At 43.3% G+C, this 27,785-nt stretch overlaps 1 protein-coding gene across 1 annotated transcript in view; it reads left to right on the forward strand.

Moving 5' to 3' along the window:
* Window positions 1–27,368, forward strand: part of GFOD1 (Gfo/Idh/MocA-like oxidoreductase domain containing 1) — a 66,933-nt gene extending 39,565 nt beyond the window's left edge. Inside the window, exon 2 of the mRNA XM_066324293.1 lies at window positions 24,159–27,368. Coding sequence (XP_066180390.1) covers window positions 24,159–25,078 — 920 coding nt within the window. The 3' untranslated portion in view covers window positions 25,079–27,368. The remainder of the gene's footprint in view (window positions 1–24,158) is intronic.
* Window positions 27,369–27,785: the final 417 nt, after the last annotated feature.

Below are 27,785 nucleotides of genomic sequence, written 5' to 3' on the forward strand. Positions count from 1 at the left end.
CCAGGCAGAGAGGCAAGTCATGTGGTAGCTCAGACCAGATGCCTTTTTCATGGCCTCCACTTACACTGAGCATCTTTCTGTGCCTGCTGAGTTGTGTTTTTAGCTTGGCTCAGCTAACTCAAATTAAAACATTGGCAAAGATATGGGAATTTGCTGTTTCACATGGATTAGCATTTTTAAGGTCTTTTTTTAGGCTTGAGCTTGAACTGATAATCTCTGTTTATTCTTAGACTTGCCAGACATCTGCTTTCCAGCTGTCCAAATGAGCATCCTGCAGAACCCCTGCAAGTCTGAGCTGTCCAGTTCATAGCACCCCAACACTACTGAGCCCTGCAGTGGCTCCTACAGGGCACGAGGAACTGGCACTAGTGCTGTGTGCTTTGGGACACAGGCATCTTGTTCAGCTTGAGTGAAAAACCTGTGCTTTTAAAACCAGGCCCAGTGTGAGTGACTCCCAACAGTGTTTCTCTGACAAGCGTCCTCTGTTAGCAGGGACAAATGTGACAAATGAGGTGTTATGAAATAATGCAGTCTAGGAAGGGTCATCCAATAGTTTGTCCATTACTCTGAAGTTTGGGAGATGCAAATTAACTTTTCTGTTTTGCTACTGATTTTCTGCCTGCCTTTTTAGTGGAGCCCTGTCTTAATCGATTAACTTTAGACAGTCTCTGTTCAGACATCTGGTCTAAAAGTTACTTACCTAGTCTTGGCTGGTTACCAAGATGCTCTGCAAGTGGTAGAAGGACAGGCACCATCCTACAGTGTGTGCCTAAGTTATTTAAGGTAAATAGCCTTGTGGTGATGTGTGTTTATGTCTGTTGGGAAGTCCCAGATTATTATTTTAGAGTAGATCCTTTTTTTCCTTTTTTTTCTATCGTCCAACTTTGTGATGATAGAAATGAGCAGAAATGAATCCAGGGCTTGTTGTCTCTCTGTGCCTCTTTTCACAGGCTGTAGAAGTCATTAATGATTATCTGGTGTTTCACAGGATGTTGTGGTTGGTAAAGATGAAAGTGCCCAGAGATCTCATAAGTAACTGAGTTACGCAAAAGGGAAAGGTATCTCTGTGTAGGCAGAGGTGACCTAAATGAAATGACAGTGGCTTCTTTTAAATGGGAAAAAAAAGAAAAAAAGAAAAAAGAAGGGAATCTTTATCCTCTTCCTAAATAGCTAGCTTTATGAAATCTATAAAGCCAAAAGCATAAGAAGCTTTTGTGGCAATCTTGGCTCCACTTTCTGCTCTTCTACGCTTGAAGTCTTTCATAGATATATGTATTTCTGTACATCCACTGTTTGTTCACAAATTGTCTGCCTTCACTCAGGTGTTGGGAGTGAATGAATTCCTTTTTTTTCTTTTTTTTTTTTTTTTTTTTCTTCTTCTGTTCTTTCCCTTCTCTGATGTGATTGCTGTTTTTTGGTGCTAAGAGGATAAACTGCAACAGCAGAGTTTCTTGATTCTCTGATGGATGATTTAGTTGCAGACTCCAGATACCATTTTCTTTGACTTCTCTTTTTCTTTCTGTTCTTATGTACAGGCATGTGGAAGGCTCTGATGAGCTCTGTGTGTGTTGTTGGGTTGCTTTGCCCAAGACTTGTGTCTGCTCTTTGGGCCTTTGGCTCATCTTCCAGGCAGAAAAAGGTTGGCAATTGCTTTTATGGTTGGACGAGTCATTGTACATCAATAGAATAGACTGCCAGGCAGAGCCAGCCCTTCTGGGATTGGATCTTACACCCTGGTCTTCTGGGGCTCGTGAAGAAGACACTGTTGTCAGTCTTTCTTGTGGGTCCAGTTCATTGTGCCCAGCTGTCAGGGAGCTGGCCACATGAGCAGAGGATGAGTTGCCCCATGGGCAGCTGATGTCCTGAGCACTTGGTGCATTCTGCACAGTGGTGGGAATTGTGAGGCTCTCAGGCTTTGTGTTTGGTCTCACTGGGCCCAGCAGGGGAGCAGTAGGATAGCACAGCCAGGTGATTTAGCTCAGTGCCCACCACTGAAAGCAGTACTAGGGCATTACAGCATTCCCTCATGGGTTTTGGCTACGTGTTTCATGCCACCTGGAAAGGCTTCAAGGAAGTTGCAGTGCATGGTGCCTCTCATGCCAGGTAAGACTTGCTTAGTCATGAGTTGGTTTTTCATTCTAGATCAGATTCATGTTGGTTTAGCAGAAAATGACCCACTAGAGCCAGATGCTGTATTCATTAACACCTCAGAGGCACTGTTTGGAAACAAATTAACCAGTCTGGAGAAAAACAATCTGTTTCTTTTAGTGTGAGATACAGTATGTAAATGGTGAATGGGTTTCTGCTTGCATTATCCACTTTCACCACAAAAATAATTTTGTTAAAAATTTTCTGGTTGACTTTAGAAGCCACCAAAGATGCAGGCTTGTGTATTTGCAGAGCTCTAACCCCAGCCAGGCATGATTCATGGATAGTAAGAACTACTGAAAACATTTTCCCATTCCTTTGTGCCTGCACTTAGTGAGGAAACTGGGGAACGGAGTAAAGACTTAAATGCTTTTCCCTAGAGACCTGCTGCACTGGCTTTCACTTGTGATGCCAATGCATCACTTCCCACCAGGCAGTTTGCACACTGCGCTGTCGTTGATCCCCTCAGTGGTGCTGCCTTCCTCCCCATGAGCAGGAGATGTGGCACTCCTCGTGTACGCTGAGGTGCGCTCCTGGTGGGACATCCCCATCTTCCCTTTGCTGGGTGATGGGAAGAGCCTTTTCCCTTGTAGGTGCACATTGTGCTGGTGTTGCAAGAGCTGCCTTTAGGGAGGCTGGCAGATGTGGCACTCACACAGCTGGGGTTGTTTGGAAACTGTGTTCAATGCATGTGAGACCTTTGTGGGTGTGTGTGTCTGACTATTAGGTCTTTTGCTCTTCATCTTCCTCCAGGGACCTGCCCCTTGCAAAACAAAACCCTGTGGCATGCTGGGTGAGTTGGCTGTCTGGTGTGAATTGAAGAAAGCCCAGTGTTTTTTGACTGATTTACTTTTGCATCTTACTCATACACACACACAGATGTACAATAAGGGACACTTTGAGTTCTTTTTGTCATTAAAGTTGTAGGTTATGACCTGGTCTGATCTCAGCCAGTGTACCTGTACCTCCACTATGTTTATCCATTTCACTCCATTTTGTAATAGCAGTGCTGAGTCTTTATCTGGGGCATGGAGCTGGTGAATGTGGACTCAGAGCCCTGAGATATGCTCCCATTTCTCTGACTGAATGCTCGTGGATCTCACATTTTGGCATCTGTCCACAGATTGAAACTCTGTCTGGCCTGCTGTGACCCTGTAATGGCATAAATCAGCCCTAGCATTTGGCTCCTGATTGTAATTTTTTGTGTTACTGTGTATTTTATTCCTAATACAGTGATGTGTAAGGAGACAAGAGTTTCTGAAAGAGGATTTAGGTCAAGCTGAAAAAAAAGGCTGTTAAATAACATTGGTTTTGTTTTATTTAACTGGGACTCTTTTTGAAGTCCTTCTTTAAATATTTAGTGACACTTTTTCTTCTTTAGCTCAAGGTCAGTGTCTCATGCTGGCCAATGGTGTGGGTTCCCTTGCCAGCATGCAGAGGTTGCCAATTGTTTCTTTTCATTTTACCAGGGTTGGCTTTGCGCTGTGTCTGTAAGCAGGGCTTGACTGTTGTATCCAGATGATGGTGGAGCTCCCTGCAGCTAGACACTGCTCACTGACTTCCTCTAACAAGCTTTGCTGGCTGGGATACTCTTAAGCCCTTCTTGCATTACTCGGGATGGGTCAGGGAAAGGCCATATGTTGGTACAGGTTTTGGTTTCCTGCTTATATATTGTTGCTTCTCGCTACCTTGTGTATTGCTCAGCTTCTCTGCAATCTGAATCCCTTCCTGGTCAGTACAACTGCATTTTCTAGAAAAATGTCTTAGGGGAAAACAAAAACAAAAACGGAGAATTGAACCTCTGAAACTTTCTCCTGCTGAAACTAGTTTGCAGGTTGTTCACAAGCTGTTATGAAATGGGACCTTTATCCCCCCTCCGGTGCTACTCTGTTAGTTTCTTCAGTCTCTGATTCATGTTTTCATTGGCTAAACCTTAGGGATTTGAATGAATTAAACTTTACTAAAAAATCTGCCCCATAACTCAATAACAGACACAGAAATATTTTATTCCAAATGTTGCCAATAGGATTGGCAAAAACCTCAAAACAACAAAAATCAACAAAACACCCGAAAGCAAACAAACCTTCCCCCACTCCAAAAAGAAAACACTCCAAAATCTTACATGAGATACTGTAAATTTATTTAATTGTAAATGGAAATAATTTCTAGGATCTGTGCTTTCAAGATATGACATCCTGTCTCCAGTGTTAGTCACAGAAGTGGAATGCAGCTTTTGCAGTGCAGACACCAGCCTCACTGGTTTTAAGGGTCCAACATGAAAAATGGCCCAGTGTAATGATTTATTACAAGATTTGGGGTTCGTGTAGTCAAAACCTGCCTAGAAACTCAGCATGATATTAGTGATAATTTAACTGCATGCCAAGAGCTTGTATGCATTGACTTCCAAGACAAACCGGTATTTGAAGGACCTTCTCAAGGTGAGCCAGGCATGCCTGGGTGTTCCTCAGGAGTCTCCCTCACCTCTCTCCTCTGGGCTTCTCAGACATTCAGGTGGCAGAGAGTCAAGCTGCCCTTTCTTAGTGCTCTGCTCACAAATGCAGGGCAGAAGCTTTGCCCCCTTTTTCAGCCACTGACATTTGTATGCCCTGAAGTGGTGAGTGAAGGCTTCAGCCCGTCTCGACTGGCTGCACAGACGCTGTGCACAGCCAAAATCCACGTTTGTATGCATCGGATTTCTCATTACTGTCACTTCTTTTGATCCTGCTGTGAAGTGGCAGTAGAGAGGGGCAAATAGGGACAAGCAGTTCTTGCAGAGGAAAGTGAAGAGAAGAAGCTGTGAGTGATTTTGTGTGGAAAATTAAATTAAAGCCCTAGTGAGGCAAGTGGAGCAGGGTCTTGTCCAAGGTGGAGGAGGGCAGTCCCTCCTGCTCCCCTGCCTCTGTGACGCTTGGGAATCATGTTCTTTCCCAAGGACATTTTGAGTGTTTTATGCAGGGGCGATCTTCCTTGTGAGCTTCAGTGGAAATGTCAGATGAGTTGCAGTGGGAAATGAGTAGCCACAGAGGAGCGGGGGCTGCCCAGCTCCCCTTGCTAAAACTGCCTGATCCTATTGAAATGTTTTAGAGGGAGACAAAGCCCAGCACGACAGACAGGACTTAATTGCATAATTCCTTTGGGGGAAACAAGAAGTGCTTCCACTGCAGATCCACTCCCCTAAAGGGACTGCAGATTAATGGCTGAGAAGCCTTAGCCAAACTCAGCCAATGGGAAATCATCTCTGGTCGTTTAGGGAGGCAGTCAAAGTCATTTCAGTTTTAATTGGATATGGCAGTTCTGTTTCCTTTCCTAGACAGCATCCGGGGCTCCTGCACTTGTAGCCGTGTTGGTGTTTGTGGCTGACACAGATATCTGGCACTCAGACCCCAGTGCCATCAGCATGTGTGCAGCATTCCTGCAGCAAAGTCATGCCAGGCTTCCTGTGCCTGCCCTACTAATGTGTTCACCCTCTTGTAATCCAGGTGTACCCCATGCTCCCCCTACTGCTATATGATGGGGTCTTTGCCAGCCAGTTACAGCATCTGGAGGTGGATTTCTGTCCTGCATAGGCCCTTCACAAAAGAGTTGGAGGTTGGTTTGCTGCCTTTGCTGTTTTGGCGCAGGAAACCATGGAGTTCAGGCTCTAACCAGTGTCCCCAGCTGTTACGCCCCACTGCATGTTTCCACACCTGAGTGAACAGGGTTTTCTTGGCAGAGGAGGAGAGGTCTGAGATGAAAACTGCTTGCACTATGCAATGGAGGTACCTGTAGCTGCCCCCATGGAGAATCAAAGGCATGCTCTGCACTCTGGAGTTTTGACATCCTCCTAGGAGTAGTGGGGGGTGTGTGTGTGTGCTGGATTCACCCCTATTAGATACCTGATCAGAAAAGCTTGTTCTGTTGTACTTCTGGAGAGCAAGGGTAGCAGTGCCTCCACCTGTGCACAAGAGCTTCTCTGTATAAAGCTGGCTGGAGATGGGCAGGACACAGTCCTTGCAGAGACCTTTTCTGTAACCACAGTCAATAAAATTAATTTTTTTTTGTCAGAAACCACCAACATTTTCTTGAATATTCACTGTAGAGAAAGCAGTAACATTCTCATATACTATTTTAGCTGGAGGGAATAAGGCACTAATTGTCTAGCAATTAGAAAAGAAAGCTGAAAGATACTGTCTTTTCATACAGTTTGAGGGGAGAATTAGACAGCTGAGCTCTGTGCTCTTTGTTTCTGTAGCCACTCTCTGTCCTCTGTATGGGATCTCCTCCAAAAACCCCATGCTTGGCAGGACAGCACAAACAAGTGAATTAAAAAAAATCACATAACTTTTAAAATTTTGCTAAGCTAAGGTAGCAGCAATTTGGCTGTTTACATATCTACATGGGAGTAGTCATTAATCACACTGTGCATGAGGTTCATTTGTTTCCTTCTAGGAAGGGGCTGTTTTCACACTAATAATTGCTTCCATATGAGAGCTGAAGGTGTGTTGCTCTGCTCTTTTTAGTGCAAAAGGATGTGCTGGAAAGCTGAGCCTGTGGTGGATACTTGCTTGCATCCTTTTAGCTTTTTCAGTGATTAGTGAAAATATCTGAGGCTTTTCCTTTTTTCACTTTCTATATCTTGTGTAGTAGTGTCACATTTTTTCCTAGCATTGTAGAGTAATGCCAGAAATCAGAAAGCCAACTTTTTTCTTGCCTTCTTCCCTTCTTTGAAATTGATGTTTCATTGCCTACCCTCAGATTTTCTGGGCAACTGACTCAACTAAGGACCAGATGTGGATGAATAAAGGCGTGTTGCAGCTTGATACATCATCTGGATGTGTTCACTGCTTGCACTGCTTTGAAGGGTTATTTTCATGGCAGCGAAAACTCTTCAGTAGCACAGTGAGCATGCACACTGGGGGTGTTGGCTTTCTGGAAATTAAGAGATGCACTAGAGTTTTTTCTGACATAGAAGCAGAAGAGCAAGAGATGAGCTGGGATATGGCATCGCATCCCCACAGCACAATATTGTGAACAGGTGACCAGATTTCTCTGTTTTGTCAATTCTCTCTGTGAAAAGGACAATTTTAGATGAGCCAAACCAAAGATGACAACAACAGAAGCTATGAACCATACAGTTGGAGAACAAAATACTTGCCGTAGACTTAGGAAGGCCAGTTTTGTTGCAAACAAACACCACAATTTTTTTCCAAAGGATAACCCAACTGGATGTGACTCAGAAGGGAACCATCCAAATTTCTGTGAAGCCCAGTTCCTTTCTGGTGTCACTGAGCCAACTGAAACCTGCTGTATTGTGAGAACCCTGACGTCAGCACAGGCGTGTGCTTTGTTCACCTCACCCTTGAATATTGTAGCATTAAAAATAGATTTTTAAAGGAAAGCCGCACCTATAACAGTATTGTTAAGGCTTGTCCAAGGTAAAGCAATTTGTGGTGCTGTGATGACATCCTACAGAATTGGAAACTCCTCTGTCAAATGTGCTGCTGTAGTGCAAAACGGAGCTTGCAAGCAGCTCTGTTCCAGCGTGTTGCCACATTTTATGTCCTGTCAGGCCTCAAGGACAAATACAAGCTGCACAGTTTAGAAAAAGCATTTTTGAAGCTAAACACATTTGCAGTGAACAAAAACCTCGCTTAAGGAATCTAAATATGCAGACAGCTTACAAAATTCATGCAGGATTTTTGCAGCACATACAAGAAACCCTTAAAGACTGAGCAGTGTGTCATCTCCTGGTACTCTGGAGTTTCTGGAGATGTGAGCAGCTTGCTCCAGTCTCTGCTGTAGCCCCCCCCAGCCCTGGCAGCAGGGCACTCTCAGATCCAGTAAGTCATGTCTCTTCCAAGGTAGCAGTGCTGTGCCAAGGTGCGTCAGCTGTACTTACTTCCCTGTGGCAAAGACTCATCCAGCTGCAGATAGACCACAAGGTCTGTCTGACCTTGCCCATACATTCCTAAATCAGTCCTAAGAAGACAGGAGGCCTGTGTGCAGATACTTCCTCCAAGAAAGGGCAGGAAGGAGTATGTACATTCTGTGTACAACTTGTGCCGATGTACCCTTGGAAGGTAACGATGCATTCACTGAAGCAGCTGAGGTGTCCATGCCATGGGAAACTAACTTTGGCTTGTTTGGGCACTTCCCTTGCCTTCTGCCTCAGAGGCAAATCCAGCTGTTGCAATATCCTTGACAGAAACACATAGGAGTGTGGGACAATGTAGCGTTAGGTAGGACCTGCTTACTGCTGCAATATACACACCTCTTCGGCACATGCTGCTACTTGTAAAAAGTTGGCTTATAGGCTGAATAAACCTGGGAAACTAAAAACTCATGATGAGGACAGCCTCTGGTGTAGGGTATGGTGATGTGAGCACCAAGCATGTGCCTGGAGTTTGAGACTGGCTGCTGGGCTCTGCTTTTGCCCAAACCATCATGCTGGAAGGGCCCTGAGGGGAGTCAGTGGTCTTGTCAAGAATGCCTCTGATGACAGTGATGCTTCGTGACTGGCATCTGGAGGCAGGGTGAGCCTCTCATTTCACCCAGGCCACCACGTTTTTATCAGGCCTAACAACGTGCAGGTGGCCATTTCTGGGATGAGTTTGGGCTTGGAGGAGGAACATATTACTGCAGCAGCTCCCCTGAGCCACCAAGTGCCCTGTGGTGCTGCAGACGGACCAGGCTTACCTCCTGAGAAACAACAAATACTTGTTTTGGCATCCCCCTCTTGCTGCACTGAGTCATGAGGGTGAGTCTCTAAAGGCAGTGAGTTGCCTGTGGAGAAATTATCCTTTCCCAGATTTGGCACTTTCTTCATTTCTAGTTAGATGAGATAAATATTAACCTTTAGCTTAGCTCTGTGCAGGGTTTGTATGACTGAGTGGCATCTTTCCATGTGGGCCTGTTGCTGCTGATGGGTATAACCACATTCAGGTGGTGCTCCTGCCATGATTTTAGGGAGTGCTTTTGTCTCAGTACCCTCCTCATTTTTCTCTCCCTGTTGGAAAATGCCCAGGGATGAGTCTAGCCTAAAGCTGGTATTTCCCCTTACCGCAAGGCACCTATTATCAAGTGTGTGAAAGCAGGAAAACAAGAGCCTGGCAGGTTTGCTGCACTAAAAATCTCTGCCCTCAGGCAGTCCAACCAACACTGCTACAGCTGCGGTTTGGTCGTTTCACTTTCAGCTAAAGTTGAGATATTCCAACAATCTGCAAAGCGCAGATATGGTGCCTTTTTAGAAAGGAAAGAGTAAATCATGGCAAAATTGGATGGAAAAGCTAAAAGGATGGTGTAATTTCTGCAGCTGCAGAAAAGTTACTAGTGAGGAAGAGGTTACATAAGATTGCTGCTTTTGCCAATTTACTAATATTTGTACCAGGAGAAATCATCAAACTTGACTCCTCTTTCATCTGTCTTTGCAGTGTGAGAGTGATACCTGCTTGGCTTTGTCAAGTGCTTTGAGATCTGTGAGTGAACCATAAGTGACCAGTGGCAACTTTCAATAGTACTGTGATTACCTGTTAGTTATCTTTGTTCCTCCAAAGAGGTAATCTGACTCCCAGTGTTTTCTGTGGTGAGTGCAGGGGCACAAACACATAGTTTAGTTGGAAGTGGGTAATGACACTGAAGGGTCTAAAAGTTCATCTCCCAAATGTCCTAGGGAGCGGGGTTTTTTGGCATATGCGGTTCCCAGTTCAAGTTTAAATAGACTGGAGTCATAAATGAAAGGGAAAATAGGAGGATGGTTTTAATATATTTCCCCCATTCCCCCATTCACATTTCCAGCAACAAGCAAGTGGATTTGGAATCAGCCTGTTGCCATACCAGACACGAGGCACCCTTCTGTGGCTGTTCAGGAGGATCCTCTCTGGTGGCCCATGAGTGTGTGATCCTTGGCTGGAGTCCAGAGCAAAGCTCTTGTGCAAATCCATCCACGGACATTCACGTTCAGGTTTCTGCCTGGAAACTTCATCCAGACTGAAGCACATGACAAATAATGCAGAGCTCCCAAGGAATTGTCTGTCCTGACTGGAAATTAGCCCTGGTGTAAGATGGGAGACATGATGTTGAATATACAGAGTTGTAGTAGTGTGGCTCCCCATGTGGCCAGTTACACTGGAATGAAGAAGACCTACTGAAATGAACCAAAAAACCTGTAACGTACTTTTAATGAGGAAAACCATGTGTGTATGTACTTGGGGGTGGGGATTGTATATTTCTTAACGAATCGTTATGAAATAATAATGAACTCTGTGTAGATGGGGCATAAAAACCCAGAGAATTCCAGGCTAACTTTCAGTCTGTACTTGCTGAAGTGTCTTTTGGGCTATTAAAACCCTGGGCTATATTAAATGATTTTAAATATACAAGCTTGTTACTGTGAAGCCACTTGAGATATTGTACGACGTGACTGCAGATATATGCAAATCGGCATAATTTCCATTTGACATATGCACTGTAATTATTGAAAGCTTTTTTCCAAATTTATTTTTCATGTCTGCTGTAGTTAATTCACTATCTCCTTTTAACACTGGCAATTATAATTATTTGCTAAGAGCAAATCCTTGCTAACAAAAATCCAGTTTTCTTTAGCCTGCAGCTTTTCCTTTGAATTCATGATGAGGTACTGTTAATCAGAGGAACCAGTGCTGGCCTCTGAGTATCCAGCAGGGCAGGAAAACACTGCAGTCAGAAAAAGAAATGCAGTTAATTAGCCTAAGCTTCTTTCTAGAATCCCAAGCCAGCGCTTCCTGGTGTTTGAGCAAAGAGGTGCTCTGTGAGATCAGAGTTAGCATCTCAATAGAACTTAAATTGAAAACTGTCTGTGCCCACTGTGAGATTTCTCCTCACAAGTTCTTGCTCATTCTTCTCTTGTAGGGGCTAACAGGTAGAAAATAGCATATATTTGGGGAAAACATGTTATTGGGTTGAAAAATAAGCCTTCTAGAGTTGTTTTGCTTGGGAATCTGAGCCAAATCTGTGACTGAAAAATGAAGCAGTTGAAGAGTTTTGGAATTCTAGCTGCGTACTGTTGTTCAGAAATAAAGCAATTCTTATTCCCTTGAAAAATGCCTCGTCCTTTGTGCCCTCCTTTTCCTTGGAGATCAGTGTATTATGCAGCTTCTGAAATGAAACACAAGTGTAAGTGCTGTCCAGGAATTGCTGACCTTCTTTACGAGTGTTTTATTCTTCACTGAATCAGATATATATCTGCAGCAGTGTAGGTGGACAAAAATTACATTTCTTTCACCCACTGTGGCACAGGTCAAGTGCAGGAGAGCTCTACCCTTGAAGTTTCTACCCCTGGAATATTACTTCAGGTTCTCCTGGGGCTTCAGAGGGGTGAGCTCAGAACTGCGTAAGGTAAGGCAGCCTGGGCTGCACTTCTGCCACAGCAGTAGCTGGGCACTGTGAGAGGAACTACCCATGTTGACCTGTCTTTCCAGCCCAGGTATCCAGGATGCAGATAGTAAAACAAAGCCTGCTGTGAATAGGGGCTCATTTTCTATTGTATTTTTGTGGAACACCTGGCACAGGCAGGTCCTGGGATTATGATGTAAATGCAGCAAAATCAGCATTGAGACTGATGAAGAACACAGCAAATTGGGCTGCCATAATTAACTATATCCAGCCTAATTAACATAATGGGGAAATGTTCCAGTTTTGATCTGTTTTCCAGCAGTTTTTCGGTGGTGAGGAAAGGTTCCCAGTGACCTTCAAAGCAAGTGAAAAAGCATAATAAAATATTACTTCAGCTGCTACTGTGCCGTAGCTGTGTCTTGTGTGGTGCACACTTAGTCAGTGTGAGTGTGAATGGCATTTTCCAAAAACCCTTTTGGGAGGATTAGTTTGCAGATTGACTGCAGACAGGACAATCTGGCATCCAGGCAGATTGCACCCGATGAGTTACTGCTCTCTGAGTCAGCTGGTGGGGCTGCTGCTGAGTCCTTGGCTCTTGTGTAAGCTCTGCAGCCTGGGGAATAATTAATCAGACCGCCATGATTCTTAAGGACCCAGGGCTGGAGCCAGGGAAGCGTGATGTCAGCGTCTCACATAGTCAGGATTGCTGATTCATTTGATTCATTCTTGCTGCTGCTTTTCAGAATGGGTTTATGGCTCCTCTTTAGCGGCACTTAGCGCTCACTGACAGGAATATGAAATACTACCCAAGAAAGTACACCAATTCTAAGACGACTGCCTTGAGGGGAGCACTTAATAATTTATTTAGAAGTTTCTCTAAGAACCTGAGAGTCATAAAAAAATACTGTTGGATGAGAAGTTAACAAAAGTACAGTTAGTTTAAAGCCCCATTTGCTTGTCATCTTTTCACTGTTCTATTTACCACGCTTCTCGAAGAGCCAGACCAATGGCCAGTGCGACTGCTTCAATTCATGGGATTGCAGCTGAAGTAAATTTGGCTTGAAGTTTGCTAAGGCCTGATGCCAACTCTCTGGAAAGCTGTTATCAAAATTCTCAATAACTTCAAAATGGGAGTGGGGCTGGATTAAAGGAACCCAGCTTGATTATGAGTAGGTAGAATTAAACACTGACTCAGGGAATTGGGGGTCCTCTATAAGAGTATTTTTGCGTGAAAGGATCCCAACAAAGGGATTTGATTTTGATTAGGATTTTGATTTAGCTAAGTTGATTTTTCTTATGTGGGCCAAGCTAACTTATTTTCTTAGCCTATGTGTTCTGTGGCCTCAATCCTTGATGTTGTTGGCAAGACCTAAAAACCATCTGTGGTCTGAGCAGAGGACTAACTTAGACTGTGAAGAGGAAATGAGAAGCCATGAAGAATCCATGCCATGGGCTCACCCAAAAATAGGCTTAGGCAAACTCTGATGAGCTAGGCAGGTGGAAGAATATTGTCCTGCAGATTCACTGTAATGTATATGGTTTTGTAGTCTCCCAGGTCCTGGTGAAGGGACACACCAGAAATCACCAGATGGGAAAGGCAGCCCTGAGCCCTCTGGGTGAGGCTGGACCAACTGTCTGGTTTTATCATGACACGGTTTGTGGCACAACTTTTCCTCTCTGCTGCAGCCTTTCCTGAGGGCAGAACAGTCATGCCAGCCTCTCCGGCTCTGCTGCTGATGCCCCTCAGGGAGCAGAGAGGGCACCTGCTGACACAGTGAGTAGGAAACCGTTGACAGAACATTCTCTCCAAGATGCATTGTGCAACCTGGTGTTCGTCCATCCCTGCCTTACGTGCTGGAAAATCCAGCTCCACTGCCAGGCACAGCCTTACAGGCTCTAGTAGGGTTTGCCTAGTGATTATAAATGGATGATTCCAACTTTTGCGGCTGCATATGTGAAAGAGGAAATGTGACGTATGGTGTGAGAGCGTATGTACAGGTGCACACGGGGACATACAGGGTGTTCAAACACTCATTACAGAATGAAAGGAATGGCACTGCTCACCTCCACCCGCCATATACTTGTGTGTGTGTTTGTGTGTGTGTGAGAGGGACTCTCCTGCTCCTTGGCATGTCTCTATATCTATGTGCTTCTATACTAAAGTTCAAATTTTGTTTGTGGGCACAGTCTTCAAATGAATCCAGTTTTGTTAGTGCATCCCTGTCTCTACTGGGGTTGGGGTGCTTTGGTCTGTGTAGCCAGTACAGTATTTGGGAACATGAGTAACGATCTTAGAATTTATTTTAACCACTCATAGCAGAAAATTAGGTCAAGTGCATGCTCCATTCATCCAGCACTGCAGGGGTGACACACATTTTCTTCAGCACAGCAATCCTTCAGACTTCACTGGGCAGGAAAAGAAGTAGAAATACCCCAGCTGAAAATATTGCAGAGAAATAAGATTAGGAAAAACATCTGCAGTGGGATCTGGGCTAAGTGGGTAGTGAAGCTGATGCTTCATGCAGTCATCACGTAGACGGGATCATACTTGAAACTTCAGTGCTTTTTCTGCAAAAGAGATTGCATGGCTGGGTGTTTACTGAAGAAAATCCTGAAGTGTAAAGTGCAGGAGGAGTACTGGTGCTGCTCTGCATAGTGATGCCGTGGGAGATGCAGATAGGGATCTGACTCTGTTCCTTGTAGGGCCAGTGGGGTTTCTTTTGTCACTGTCCCTGTCACTTGGCTGGGGAGATGTAATTTTTCAATCTTTCTAAAGCTTCATGAATCCTGTACAAATGAGTGCATTAATTACTCACCAGCATAAGTTTGATGTTTATCTTTTGCCAGTTTTTTATTTAGTACCAGATTACTGCTTGCTAGTTTTAATGGGGTAAGAAAGGGTAGGCAAGAGAAATAGAAAGAAAATTAACTCTAATTAACAGTCATAAATTTCTCTGACTCACTAAGCGTAAACTATTCCGTGATGGAAAAGCAAGCCGAAAGAAAATTGAACTGCCTGATTTCCTAATCCTCACAAAGCCTTTACAACAGCTGGGCATTTAGTTGTTGTCAGCCAACACAAAAAGAAACATATTTAAATACAGATAGCAATGCCTTAGGAGAATAGAGGTTGATCATAGACAGTGATTGCTCTGTGACTTCTTTTCTGAGGAAAAGAAAGATATTATAATATACTAGACTGATGGCATGCATTTTGCTCTAGAAGTTGAATAAAGAAAATGAGAGTAGTTGGAAGAAATAAATGACCAAACACAGATTTTCATTGAGTTTTTTATTTCATCCTTAATTTAGCCCTTGTAATCAATGAGTGTTTACTTGAATCATGTCTAAGTAGAATGTCTGGGGTTTTTTTTCTCTGCCTATCTGAATACCTAGTGCAGGTCTTTTGATTTTTTTTTTTTTCTTGTACGAGGATGTACTCAGCAGGGATGTGATCATGCTGTTTTGATGGGGATTTGAAGGTAAAAAATCAAACAGAAATTTGGGAAACCCAGCATGGTTTGTCCCATATACTTTTTCCCAAGCACGTATGAGAACATGGAAAGCATCCAAGTAGGGCTCAGGGAATGTAAGCCTGAGCATGTTTCAGATGCCTGAACAGATAATCTCAAACTGAGACTTCTGAAGCATTTCCCAGTGGTGTGCACAAGTAGCTGGTTTGTCAGGGTATATTTGCACCTTCTCTAGATTTCCCATCAGTTAAAGGTTTTTAAGTAGTTAAAAAATTACTTAGTGCTTCATTATTTCAGTCTACAGCGTTATTATTTGCATAAGTGCCTACATAGAAGAGATGAGGATGTCATGCCAGGTGAGCTATAAACAAGGAATCAAGCTCTAGTTAGGAAGGGGTTAGAGAATTTTGCTTTGCCTTGCAAAGTGTGCTGGCAAGGAACAGGAACGTGAGTCTCGCTTATTTTGCTTGCTCTTAAGCACATTGGCTATGGATTGAGTGATGCAGAAATTTTATAGTGCCAAATCAAAGGCTCCAATTCACCAAACTAACAGAATAAATGCTCCGAAATTTATAAGGACTTAATAGGAAAGTTACCTTCAAATCAGCACATATGTTCTTTGCAGAAGAGGTTTTATATCATGGAATCTTGGAATATCTCAAGTTGAAAGGGACCCATAAGGAACATTGAGTCCAAATCCCTGCTCCTTGCATGACTACCTGAAACTTTCCCATGAAGCAAATGTGAGTCCATTGTCAAGCATGGAAGGAATGCATCTATTTCAAATGCCATGAACACTGCCACAGCAATATTTATATCTACTGTAATATATGCACAGACATGGCCCCAGTCCATAACCCTAATAACTACCTCTGTGCAAAGAAAACTAATGTAATATTAGGGCATAATGAAAATTTATATCATCATTACAGTCTTCATTCATTATGATGAACCATCCTGGTTCTGCTTAGGTGGCACTTCCTTACCTGCAGGCATCATTATAATCTCTTTGGAGTCAGCAGAGGTATTTTCTCAGCCTAGGCACTATGCCTCAGGAGCTACCTACAAAGAACCCAGCATAGCTTCTTTTTTTTTCTCTCTTTTTTTTTTTCCCCCCCTTCTTTTTCCAGGACAAAGCAGTTCCTTCTCTTTCAATTTGTTTGAAAGGGTCTACAGACTACTAGCCCCGTTGCAATCACTGCTGTGAGCTCCCAGCCCATGGTAACCCTCTTACCTGTTGAGCCTGACTGCAGTTCTGGCACTGCGTGAGCTGCGTGTGTCTCCTTAGCTGAGTGACACCTAAACTGTTGCTGGGGATGATGCTCATGTGGCACCAGCACCAAGGTGCCTTTGCAGGCTTTTGTTTCATTGTGCATGCAGTCGCTTGAGTGAAGTTTGGTTTAGCCTGTGATTACAGGGTAGCCAAGGCAGAGACACTCACCTTTTTTCCCCCCAGTGTATGTGAATGTTTAAGTTTTGTTTTCAAAGGAGTTGTGTGAAAAATAAGTTACATCAGTGAGGATAAACCAGCCTAAAAACTGGAATCATAGTGTGATGGACCAGAGCCATAAGTGAACTGAGGCCCTGGCTTTAGGAGTGTACACTTCAGGTATGTGTGTTTTTACTGTAGAGATAGTTCTCATCTAATATTTGTGAAGTGCACTTCATCCCAGTTGACTGTAGAATTTAACAGTGCACATGTTCTTTAACTTCATAATATTTTGATGCAGAGGAAGAAGTGTAGGGTTTGTAAAATCTCTATAAGCCATTGGTTTGCTGTGGCCAAATGAGCTGTTGCTCATCAGGAGGGCAGTGTATTATTGCCTGCGTGCATTCGCTGTCTGTTTCAGTCACAAAGGAAAACACTTTCCTTCAGTCACTGTTATTTTCCTTCACACTTGCAGCAGACTAGGAATACACACATGTCCTGTTAATATGAATCAGATTGTGAGCTGTGACTCACTAGGCTGTAGTAACTTGATTTTTTGCAACAGCTATGCATATCTGTGATTAACAAAGATTGTCTTGGCCAATGTTAGAGCTGTGACTAAAGCCAATCTTGTTAGGCATTCATCATCCAGATTTATTTCCTTGTCAAAAGTTTTCTTAAATAACGTTTCTTTGAAGAAACATTGTCATGCCATCAATTTTCCCAGGCAGATGTACTGATTGAAGTAAATGTATTTTTCATGCCACTCAAGAACTGAATGACAGATCATGCACCAAATACAATAAATGTAACTATTGTTTTTATTCTTACTATGATCATTACTGTATCACAAGATCGATGGCAGCAGCATCTCATAAGAGCAGAGACACATGTACATATTAATAAAATTCCTCCTCCCAGGTGAAAAGGTTTTCAAATCACCTGAGTGATTGTTTTTTTGAGATGGCCCAGACATCATTTCTCATTTCCCAGAATGGAGCAGCCTTCTATCAGGTTTTCCACTCTTTCTGCGTATCTGTTACTTTTTGTGGGATTCAAAAGCTTTTAGGCACTGTGCAGTACATCTCCACATGTGATGCGTCAGAAAATAGTATCAGCCCCATGGAATAGCCTGTCACAGGATTGCATTTCTCTAGGCTAATGTACTGTTGAGCAACAGCTTATTTCATACACATACCATATTTTAACATATATCTTTTCCAAATTGTCCCTCCATCCTGTCCAGTCTCTGGGTAGAGAGGGGTGCTAATTTTCTCTGAAATCTATTTCTTTCTCCTCCATTGTTTCTTTCTTTTGCAGAAAAGATGCTGCCAGTGCTTACAGAAAATTGGACTGAAGGTGATCCTTTCAGGATGAGCCTCCAAACAGTGGGGATGTTGCTGATACCATTAGGGCTGGCTGTGCAGCTCCTGGAGTAGCAGGAGCACCTCTGGGTTTTTGAACCAGCCCCTTGCAGTGCTTTTCTTTCCACCTTGGGAATGTTTTTACTTCCCAGCTCCCTCTCTCCTCCTTTTCTTCGTTTACTCAGCCACCTTCCTGCTTTTCTCTGCTGGATTTCTGCTGATGCTTGCTCATCTGGAGTGACTCCAGTGGCTCCCTTGGATTCCCTAGGAAGTCCCAGGAGGGAAGAAGAACTATGGACTTCAACCTGATGCCCATGTTGCCAGACCCTTTCCACTGCTCCAACATGCAGCTGAGCTCTGTATTAATGAGCACAATATCCCTCCTGTCCTTACAGCAGTTTTGCATCAAGAGAGCCAAATGAAGGCTGCACTTTTTTAGAGATGCCCATTTGGAGGCTGTGCCTGAGGGTCAGGGCGTTGCCTGCTGCTGGCAGACAGGGACCAAGGGACTCTTGTAGTCATCAACTGCAGCTGAGGGAGGAAGGATGCCTTTGCAGAGCTGTAATGAAGAGAGGGTACTGCTCACCAAATAATATTGCAGTGATTGAAGAGTAGATCAAAGAACTGTGATTTATAGTGCCAGCAGTTGGTTTATGGCTTGCTGTGCATGTAGCAGGCTGAACTGGCCATATCATTGCTGTATCTCTGAGCCACCCCAGCTATCAAAACTTGAAAATGAGTAGCTGTATGAGCTTCTGGTTTTGAATTCTGTATCTACATACAATTTCCAAAGAGGTGTTCTCAGTGTTATGTGTCTCTCAGATCTGCTAGAAATATCAAATAGTACAAAATTACTGGTTCCGGCTTCATACAAAAGGGACTTTGACTGTATGGTTATCATGAAGACCCTTTTGAAACAGAAAAAATAATGTCACCTTCTTTCAGGTCAGCATGTCTCCTCTGTAGCCAGTGGTTTAGCATGATTACAGCTCAGATCTCTTAGATATTCTGCATTTTTCAGGGAGTGATGGACTTGGAAAGAAAAGAGAACTTCATTACCAGCCTCTGGTTTTCTTCAGACTATTTCAATATTGGAATGAGTTGATAAGATAACTGAGGAAGTTTTTTACAGGTCCTGGCAAAATTAAGCCTCCAAATGTTGTATTTTTTGCAAATCCCAAAGAAAGAGATAGAAGGGAATGGTTCAAATAACTGTGAGCATTTCTGAGGTCATTGTTATGTAAAATACACAGCTCTCTCTACTGATACAGAGTTTGTATCAAAGATCAGTTTAGCTGTAGGGAACCACAGGCTGGCTTCAGTGCCTTATGTAGTTTCTAAGATGATTTCTGTGCACAGCCCCAGAGCTGACAACGTGTGGACACATGTGTAGAAGAAAAAAACTGCTGGGTATCAATTATTTAAATAAGAAGTAGTGTCTTCTGATTTAGGCCATTTATTTTGATCACAGTTTTTGATAAACTCCCAGGGAAGGGTCTTCCTCTGATTGTGCATAGGATCCAAAGGCAGCAAGGGCAGTTGCAGTGGTGAAAATCTGAGAAGAAAAACTTGCCTGTATTTATTTGTTGTATGTTTATTAATGATAATGTGTATTGTTGCCATTTGGACTATAGTCTTGTATTAGTTACTTTTTTGTAAAAAAAGTGTTTGAAAAATGTACTATAATTTTATAATTTTAAAGTCATCCATTTGAAACAACTTGGTAAGCGTGCTCTTTCACCACTCCAGTATTTTCTGAAACCCTCACAATGTCCTTCGAATGTTGACAGTTCCTCTTTGCTTTTAGAGATTTATTTTTCTGCTGACAAACTTAGCTCAGTTAATCAAAACCTTATTTTTCATTTCTCTCTCACTCCCCTATCCTGACAAAGAGCAGTAGGTAGCAATTGCTAACTAATGAATCTTTCTGGTGCCAGTGAAGGATTTGATTATATGCCCAGACTCCAAATAGAGCCCTTTTTGATTTTCTTGTGAATAGGAGGCAGAGAAAAGATTGTATTTGGCCTCATGTTTTAAGCAGAACAGATAGAGGACTAGTCTTACTTCAGTTCAGTGATGGACTGTTTTTTTTTAATTAGTTGGAATTTTTTTATGTGAAAATGCTTCTCTCCTTATTTGAAACAATCAGAGCAGATGAGACAAAAGCTGAGGTTGCAGGTTTAAGAACTGATGATGCCCATTCTGGTTACAGCCATTCTACCTTCCCTGTGCTGTGAGCCCAGGAGTTCTCCTTGTTTTCAGGCTGTGCAGCACAGGGATGATACAGGGACAAAGAAACTTGGGCTAGTGGTAGCTAAGGAGCTTGAATTGTCTGTAAAATGAAGAGATGCAAATTACAGGAATTGCAAAGTCAGTAGTTAAATTCTTAGCATAGCTCCTCACTCTTTCCCTGCACTTACATGGAAAAAAATGTAAATACTACTACCCTGGACTGTATCTACTCGCCACTCTGGGCTTATCTCTAATTCACAAGGACTTCCCCTTTTTAAAATCAAGACTGAGGACTGCAAATAAATCACATGGCTTCCTGACAGAATTAAATACTGGTAGGTGGGTGACAAGTCATTAGAGCATGGTTATGATTTGACTTTCTAACATAAAATGCTAGAGAGATCTTCACTTGAATGGTAGCACCAATGACAGCACAGACAGGTTTTTTTTCTATTTGTTCAGCTGCTTCTAGAGAGTTGGTTAGACTCTGCTTCTTCAGAGAAGATTAGACTTCTTCTTTAAAAAACGTAGACTGGTACCAAATTTGTTAAGGTTTGGCTTGAGGGATGCACTCTGTGAGCCTTGGTAGGAGATGTGTTCCCCACCTTCAGCTTTGGACTTGGGCTGGCCAGGAGTGAGCCTTCCCCAGTGCTGTGCCAGGTCAGAGAAGTCCCACACCATGTCAGCACCTGGCTGGGTGCTGACACCCTCTCTCAGACCACCTCCAAGCAGGGAGGCTGAGGTGAGGCCCTCAAAAAGTTTGACATGTATTTTAAATATTTGTCTTCTTCATTTTACTTGAGAAGTCAGGAAATCAATGCTCAAAAGTTCCCTGGTTGAGAACTGTAGCACTGTATACCAGATTTCTTGATGCAGGTGGAAGAGGTTTGTATTCTTTCATAGGATGAGATTTATCCAACTGTGTTGCTTATCAGCATGGACAAATATATTTCACTTCCTTGCTGAAACAAGCTGGCTCACTTCCCTGCTTTTATGTAATTAATGAAGTTTTTGTTGTCTGTTCTGGTGTGATTTTTCAAAGACATGTGAAACAGCAAAACACACTGGTAGAATGACAAACAGTAACAATTCATCCTTAGAGTCTTGTCCAGAAGTAGAGAGGATTGGACCACAGCCCCAGACTAGAGAAGGTGGTCAGTTCCCAGAGAAGCCCCCTGCAGCACCTGCAGTCAGAGTGTGCCATTCCATGAGATGTAGTGTTGGGAACAGAGGCTTTTCTTGCACACTGCTTTCTGCTTTGCCTGATGCTGCTATAGAGAATGGCTCCAAGGGAAGGTCCTTTTCTTCTTTCTCCTTTTGAGAAGGGAGAGGAGGGAAGAGAGCAGAAAAACAGTGTTTTGATCTGCCTTTTTCTCATTCTGGTTGCACAAACACACCAGCGCATTTCTCTAAATTAAATTAAGCAAACCTTTCATGTTCTCTCCCTGCTTCCAGAAAGCTAATGTGGCTGCTTGCAGATTTGCAGCTCCAGAGGAGACAAAGGTCTGTAGTGCACACAGACTCAAGTGCTGAGCAGTGTCATGCTGAAAGAACTGCACAAGCTTTAATAGCATATAAAAGCTTTCTGGGCATCAAGCAAAAATCTGTTTAAATCCCTGACAGGGATGAGAGCACAGCACGTATTATCAGCATATGCACAGAGACAGAAAGTCTCTCAGAACACTTGCATTTTGAATTTGCTGAAATTAGAAGGTTTCAATCTTTCCAAAAAGGTTGAAATGGTGGAAGGAGTAGTTTTAAGACTTGAATTTCTCCCTGTCCCTATATAAATATTTAAGGCTCTTCCCTCTCCTCTTCACACGTGCCTGAGTTACACTGATCCCAATGGCAATTTTTTCTCAAATGTATGGAATGGAAAAACCCATAGGCTTCTCTTTAATGGTAATAATCATAGTTTCCTACTCAGATGGTGACAATCCCAAGTATTCCTTGCCCCGCATGGTGAAGGACTGACCCCCACCATGCATGGCATGGAACATGCAGCAAAAAGATTGTCCCCAGGCTGCAATTCCTCATGAACAGAGATCCTTTTCCTAGCAAGCACGTATCTTGAGATACAATGCCTGGACAGACCTCAGATAAAATGTGGCAGGCGTTTGTGAGGCAGAGTGATGCATGCTGAACTGGAGCAGAACACGATGCTTTTGTGGATCAGTGGTGAGCAGGTCAGATAATGAGGTAGAATATATTGGTTCTTTGGGGGGAAAATTGCTATTTCAGGAAGGTTTGACGCTAGGGATGTTTTGTGTAAGATTTCCTTTATTTTGAAAACTAATTTGCCAGGCTAAAATTCCTCTGCAAAGAGTCCCTGTAACTCAAGGACTATTACAGTAGGGATCTGTATCAAGTGGCATAGCTGGAGCTACCAGTTAGAGGAATATAGGGCAGGTGGATGAATGCTTTCTCCATTATCAAACAGATGCAAAAGAAATTATTTCAGGGGCAGGAAAAGAAGTGCTATTAGGTTGAAAATGTCGACTCAGTCACCAATAGCCATCTGTAAAGAGAATGAGAGAGAAAATTAAGAGGAGAAGACCATGGCCACTGAATAGAAGATTCTTGCCTAATTTAAGAGGAAAATGAGTATGTCTCTACTTATCTGATTAAGGAGAAGATAAACAGGAGTGAGTTGAAGAAAGTTCTTTCCCTTCTTGTCTGTTAACTGGATGTGACTGCCATTTCAGCGGTGACGGCCCTCCCTCCCTCCAGTTTCAGCTACTCAAATGGCAGCAGAGAAAGACTGGGAATAGGCAATGTGGATAAGCTAGTTATTGAATGTTTGGACTGTGACCCCCTTCTTCTTCCAGTCAGGCTGTTAAATATTCATGTAAGTGGGCTCAGATAGATCCGTGCCATCTGTCTGTATTTATATGACTTCATCCAAACAGCTCCAAAACATGTAAAATTTTTATACTTGAACAGCTCTTCAAAGAAAAAGGGATTTTTTTTTACCTACCTGAAGGGAACAGGAATGAAAATACAATGTGATTTAGCAAGTATCAACATTTATTCATCTGAACTCCATCAGCAAGGACCCAAATTCAGCTTTTTTAAGTGCCAGGCCCAGCTGTAGCCCAAGGGTCTCCAGGCAATGATCATATTTAGTGTCATAATTTATACCCAAAGTGTTCCACAGCTCATCTAATATTGGTCATTAAGCATAAAAAAATCTGTATGCAACTAAGAAGGAAACCGGAGATTCTTCACTACATGTGTGTGTGGGTACAGAATGAAAGTACTTGAGGGAGAGAAATCAGTAATAAGCCCATTATTTAGCCTGCACTGTATTCAGTTGCACACCTTGATGACCAGATAAAAGGGGACTGTCATGCAAGCTTCAGTAAACAGTGTGCCATATGGACAATTCCACGAGGGAACAGATTGTCACAGCTACATTTGACCTGTTTCAGAGCAGTCGTGACTCTCCCTTGGCACTATGGATGCGCTGATGCGCTGCTGACATTTCAGCAGAACTGCTTCAAAAACACTTGAGTGCCATTGTCAGAATAGTGCGGCATTTATGAGTGAGAAGCAATTTCTTCATTTTAAATTAAGCAGCAAGCCCTGTACTTCTCCTCTACTCAGAGCCTCTTAAAACAGTCTGAGCAGGAAAGAGGGAGAAGAAAAGAACAAGAAGGAGTACAAGAGTACTGAGATGACAAAGCCAGGCTTTTTGGTGTACCTGTGTTAAGTTACTAAGTACATGCGCTTGTGTCATTCATACCCTTCAGGGATTTGAATCTGAACCTCAGATTCAGCTCACAGAAGCCCCTGCATGGGCAGGTTGTCACAGAAGAGATGTTTGTGAGATGGCTGAGGTGGGTGATTGGTTTCATGCCTGCTCCCAGAAGGGAGATTACTTTTTCCTGTTCAGGCCCTCACCTTTGAGCTCCTTTTGGACAGGAGTGCATTTTGAAAATAAAAAGGAATACGTTTTCACTGTGGTGCTTAAAAAATTCTTACATTTATTTTGGAAGCATGCCAGAGGGGGTCTTTGTGCCTTGAAAACATTTCAATATGGTGTTATTCTTTTATGGCTCTTTCTCCTTGGCTTGGTCTTTTAGAATAGCCTGGAGGCTTTCAGCTTACTCCATCGATAAAATGTTGATGATGATTTTTTCTTTCCTCCCCACTGTTTTTCAGGCATTGGGAAAAACGTCATCTGTGACCGAACGGCGACTCCCCTGGATGCCTTCAGGATGATGACTGCGGCTCATTATTACCCAAAGCTCATGAGCATCATGGGGAACGTTCTGCGCTTCCTGCCTGCTTTTGTGAAGATGAAGCAGCTGATCCAGGAGGGTTACGTGGGGGAGCTGCTGGTGTGCGAGGTGCAGGTCCACAGCGGGAGCCTGCTGGGCAAGAAGTACAACTGGAGCTGCGATGACCTGATGGGAGGCGGGGGCTTGCACTCGGTCGGCACCTACATCATCGACCTGCTGACCTTCCTCACCAGCCAGAAGGCCGTGAAGGTGCACGGGCTGCTCAAGACCTTCGTGAAGCAGACGGACCACATCAAGGGCATCCGGCAGATCACCAGCGATGACTTCTGTACGTTCCAGATGGTCCTGGAAGGGGGCGTGTGCTGCACGGTGACGCTCAACTTCAACATCCCGGGGGAGTTCAAACAGGACATCATCGTGGTGGGCTCGGCGGGGCGGCTCACCGTGATAGGCACGGATCTCTACGGACAGAGCAACAGCTCTCCTCAGCGGGAGCTCCTGCTGAAGGACTCCACGCCAGTCAGCAACTCCTTGCTTCCGGAGAAAGCCTTCAGTGACATCCCGTCTCCCTACCTGCGGGGCACCATTAAGATGGTCCAGGCTGTCCGGCAGGCCTTTGAGGACCAGGACGACAGGAGGACCTGGGACGGGAGGCCTCTTACGATGGCTGCCACTTTTGACGACTGTCTGTACGCCCTGTGCGTGGTGGACACCATTAAAAAGTCAAACCAGCTGGGGGAGTGGCAGAACATTTCAATCATGACTGAGGAGCCAGAACTGAGCCCGGCATACTTGATCAGCGAAGCCATGCGGAAGAGCAGGATGTCTCTGTACTGCTAGCTCCTCTGAGCTCCTAGGAAATAATAGGAACCAGACAGCTCTTGAAGAAAGAGATGGTAATTCTGCCCCTGTGAAGGGCTTGGAAAGGTCTTAGAAACAGCCGAGGATACGGGAGAAGGAAACACAGTGTCAGGATCAATTAAATCTGTTGGCAGCTAAATGCCAAACTGATATGGTCCTTTGAAATGCCCAAAACGGACAGGAGACTTAAGAGCTGATAAACTTAACTGTTTTAATAACAGTGTTAGATGGCTGATTGCAAAGATATATCACAGACTCATCCCCTGCTTGCAGGTGCTTTAGATTATCCAATTGTGTTTACTGTGAAAGGTTAGGAAGATCCTTTTAGATTTTCCTTACCTACCAGAGGGCTGTGAAGGTACTGTCATGTCGTTAAATTTTCTGTAATGTCTGACATGAATGGTTTCTACAATGACAGCTGACACCACCATGCTGTATTACTACACCTCTAACCAACACACAGAATAACAGGACTTGATGTGAAAGTGTTGCAGGATTCAGAAGATCTTGGCAGCTCACTTTTCATACAGCCTGTTAGGAGCTTCTCTGTGTTGGTTTAGTAGTTGTCTTTTGTTTGGTTTGGTTTTGCGTTTTGTTTTGTTTTGTTTTAAGCACAATTAAATAGGAAAATGTGTGGCTTTTAAAACAGAGCAGTCCTCAACCACAGTGCATATGCCCAGGTATTTGGGGAAGGAGGGGTCTTCTGTGAGCTCCTGGTAAGCATCAGTGTTATGGATTTCCTGATTAAAACGGGTGGTGGAAAACCTTCATGGATGGCAGGTGGCGTGACATAGTAATGATATGGGGTTTATTATACAGCCAACCTCAGGCTAGTCTTACAAAGATTTGCACAAAATTTCCTGCATTTGGGATTGACTTTTGAGTGAATTTGTGGTGCATTTTGGTTTTAGGTGGGAAACAGTAGAATATAACCCAAAACCATGCGATGTTTAGATGAGCAGTGTTCTTTTAAACCACTGTGAACTCGCACTTGAGAGATGCACACCAACAAGTAATTTCACATCTCCCTCAGCCCAGAAGTTCTCACCTCCACCAAGTGGTGAGTGTGAGTGAAAAACAAAAGGGATGAGAACATTTCCCATCTATTTACAGGGGAAAAAATGACATAGGATCCCCTGCCTCCTCACCTCCTTAAAGTGGCCAGCTACTGGTACTGTATTAATCATTCCCTCTCACCAGTGCAGGGGTGGACAAACTCTTTTGCTGTGTTTGTCCTGTTCGTCTTTTTAATACTTTAGATAGCAGTCTTGAAATAATTATTCTTTTGAGAGTATCGTCTTGAAAGAATATAGTGAAAGGCACATGATTTATACCAGTAAACAGGGACACTGTTTTTCTGTGTAAAGCTGCTCCAGTGCTGATGTGTTTACAGCGCTAGGTCTTCAGATAGTAAAAAAGTAGAACACAAGCATATAGCACTAAATCATATTAAACTTGAGAAAAACCTTTCCAGAGTTCTTTGTTAATTTTGACTAGGAGAAATAAGAGAACATTGGGATGAGCAGTAAATCTAAAGTGGAAATATGTTTTTGAACAGGAGAGCATTAACAGTGTTGTTCATCTTAACTGGCTTTAGTCAGCTCAGAGTTGGATGTCTTGTTCTGATCAGCAAGAACACAGCAGTCAATACAGAGAGAGGTCTCCAAAGGCTGACTCAGTTCACCCTAGGATTAATATAGAAAGAGGTGCCTACGGGAAATGCCTGTCTTCCTCCTTTGCAGAGAGTTTTGGCTTCTAAATTTTGATGTGTCTGAAGTTAGAAAACTTGACTCCCAGCCCAAAATTATTCATGTGTGCTTAATATTTCAAGAGCATATGTGTGACCTTTCGTTAAACAGTCCCCAAAGTGTAATAGTGTGACTGATGAAGGAATAATGTAATACTGCAAAACCACACCCTAGGGGAGAATTGTTTCTATCCATGTTGTTCTGCCAGTTCTAGCAACTCTCTCTGGGGCTGTTTCTGCTAAAACCTCGGGCAAGGCTTCATCATTTTTTCTTGGAAGCAGCCCTTGACAAGTTTGGTTGTTTTTCTTTAAAATGGGTTTCTCTGAGAATTCCAGAGGTAGTCTGTGTCAATAGGAATTTCCCATTGCAACTGTTGTGGTATATACCATGCTATCCCGTTTCTGCCCTGAAAAGTAAGTAATACAGAAGAAAGAACTGGATCGAGAAATCATCTGTCTGTCTCCTGAAAATTAGAATTACCCCCGAGGAGATCAAGAAAGTTTTCATCCAATGAAGCAAAACCTATTTACTGAAAAGAGTGGCTAGTTCGAGTCATGAATGTAAGCCTGGTGGATAATTAACTATGTCTAGTTAAACATCATCCAAAAGTGGAACCAAACATGGACCAATTGTTTGTGAATCTTGCTTCTCAGTGGTTTGACAATTGTCCTGGAGTTGCCGTTCATGTCTTTGCACTTCGTTTTTGTTCACAAATGTTGGCTGTGTTTCCTCTCTGTGTTTTCTTCTTTTCCCTGTGTTTCTGGGTTTTGTGATGCCAGTTGGAATCCTTTTCCCTGCCGCTGCAGTGAACAGGCGAGACACAGTGAGTAAGGATAGTACTACTGAGCTCAGACTTTGTCCCAGATCCAAATGTTTTAGGTGACAGGCATCACCCGTCCTCTGTGCAGACCTACTGATGCAGCAGAAAGAAAATCCAA

The sequence above is a fragment of the Sylvia atricapilla genome, chromosome 1 (assembly GCF_009819655.1).
Source record: "Sylvia atricapilla isolate bSylAtr1 chromosome 1, bSylAtr1.pri, whole genome shotgun sequence".
NCBI classification, from domain to species: Eukaryota; Metazoa; Chordata; class Aves; order Passeriformes; family Sylviidae; genus Sylvia; species Sylvia atricapilla.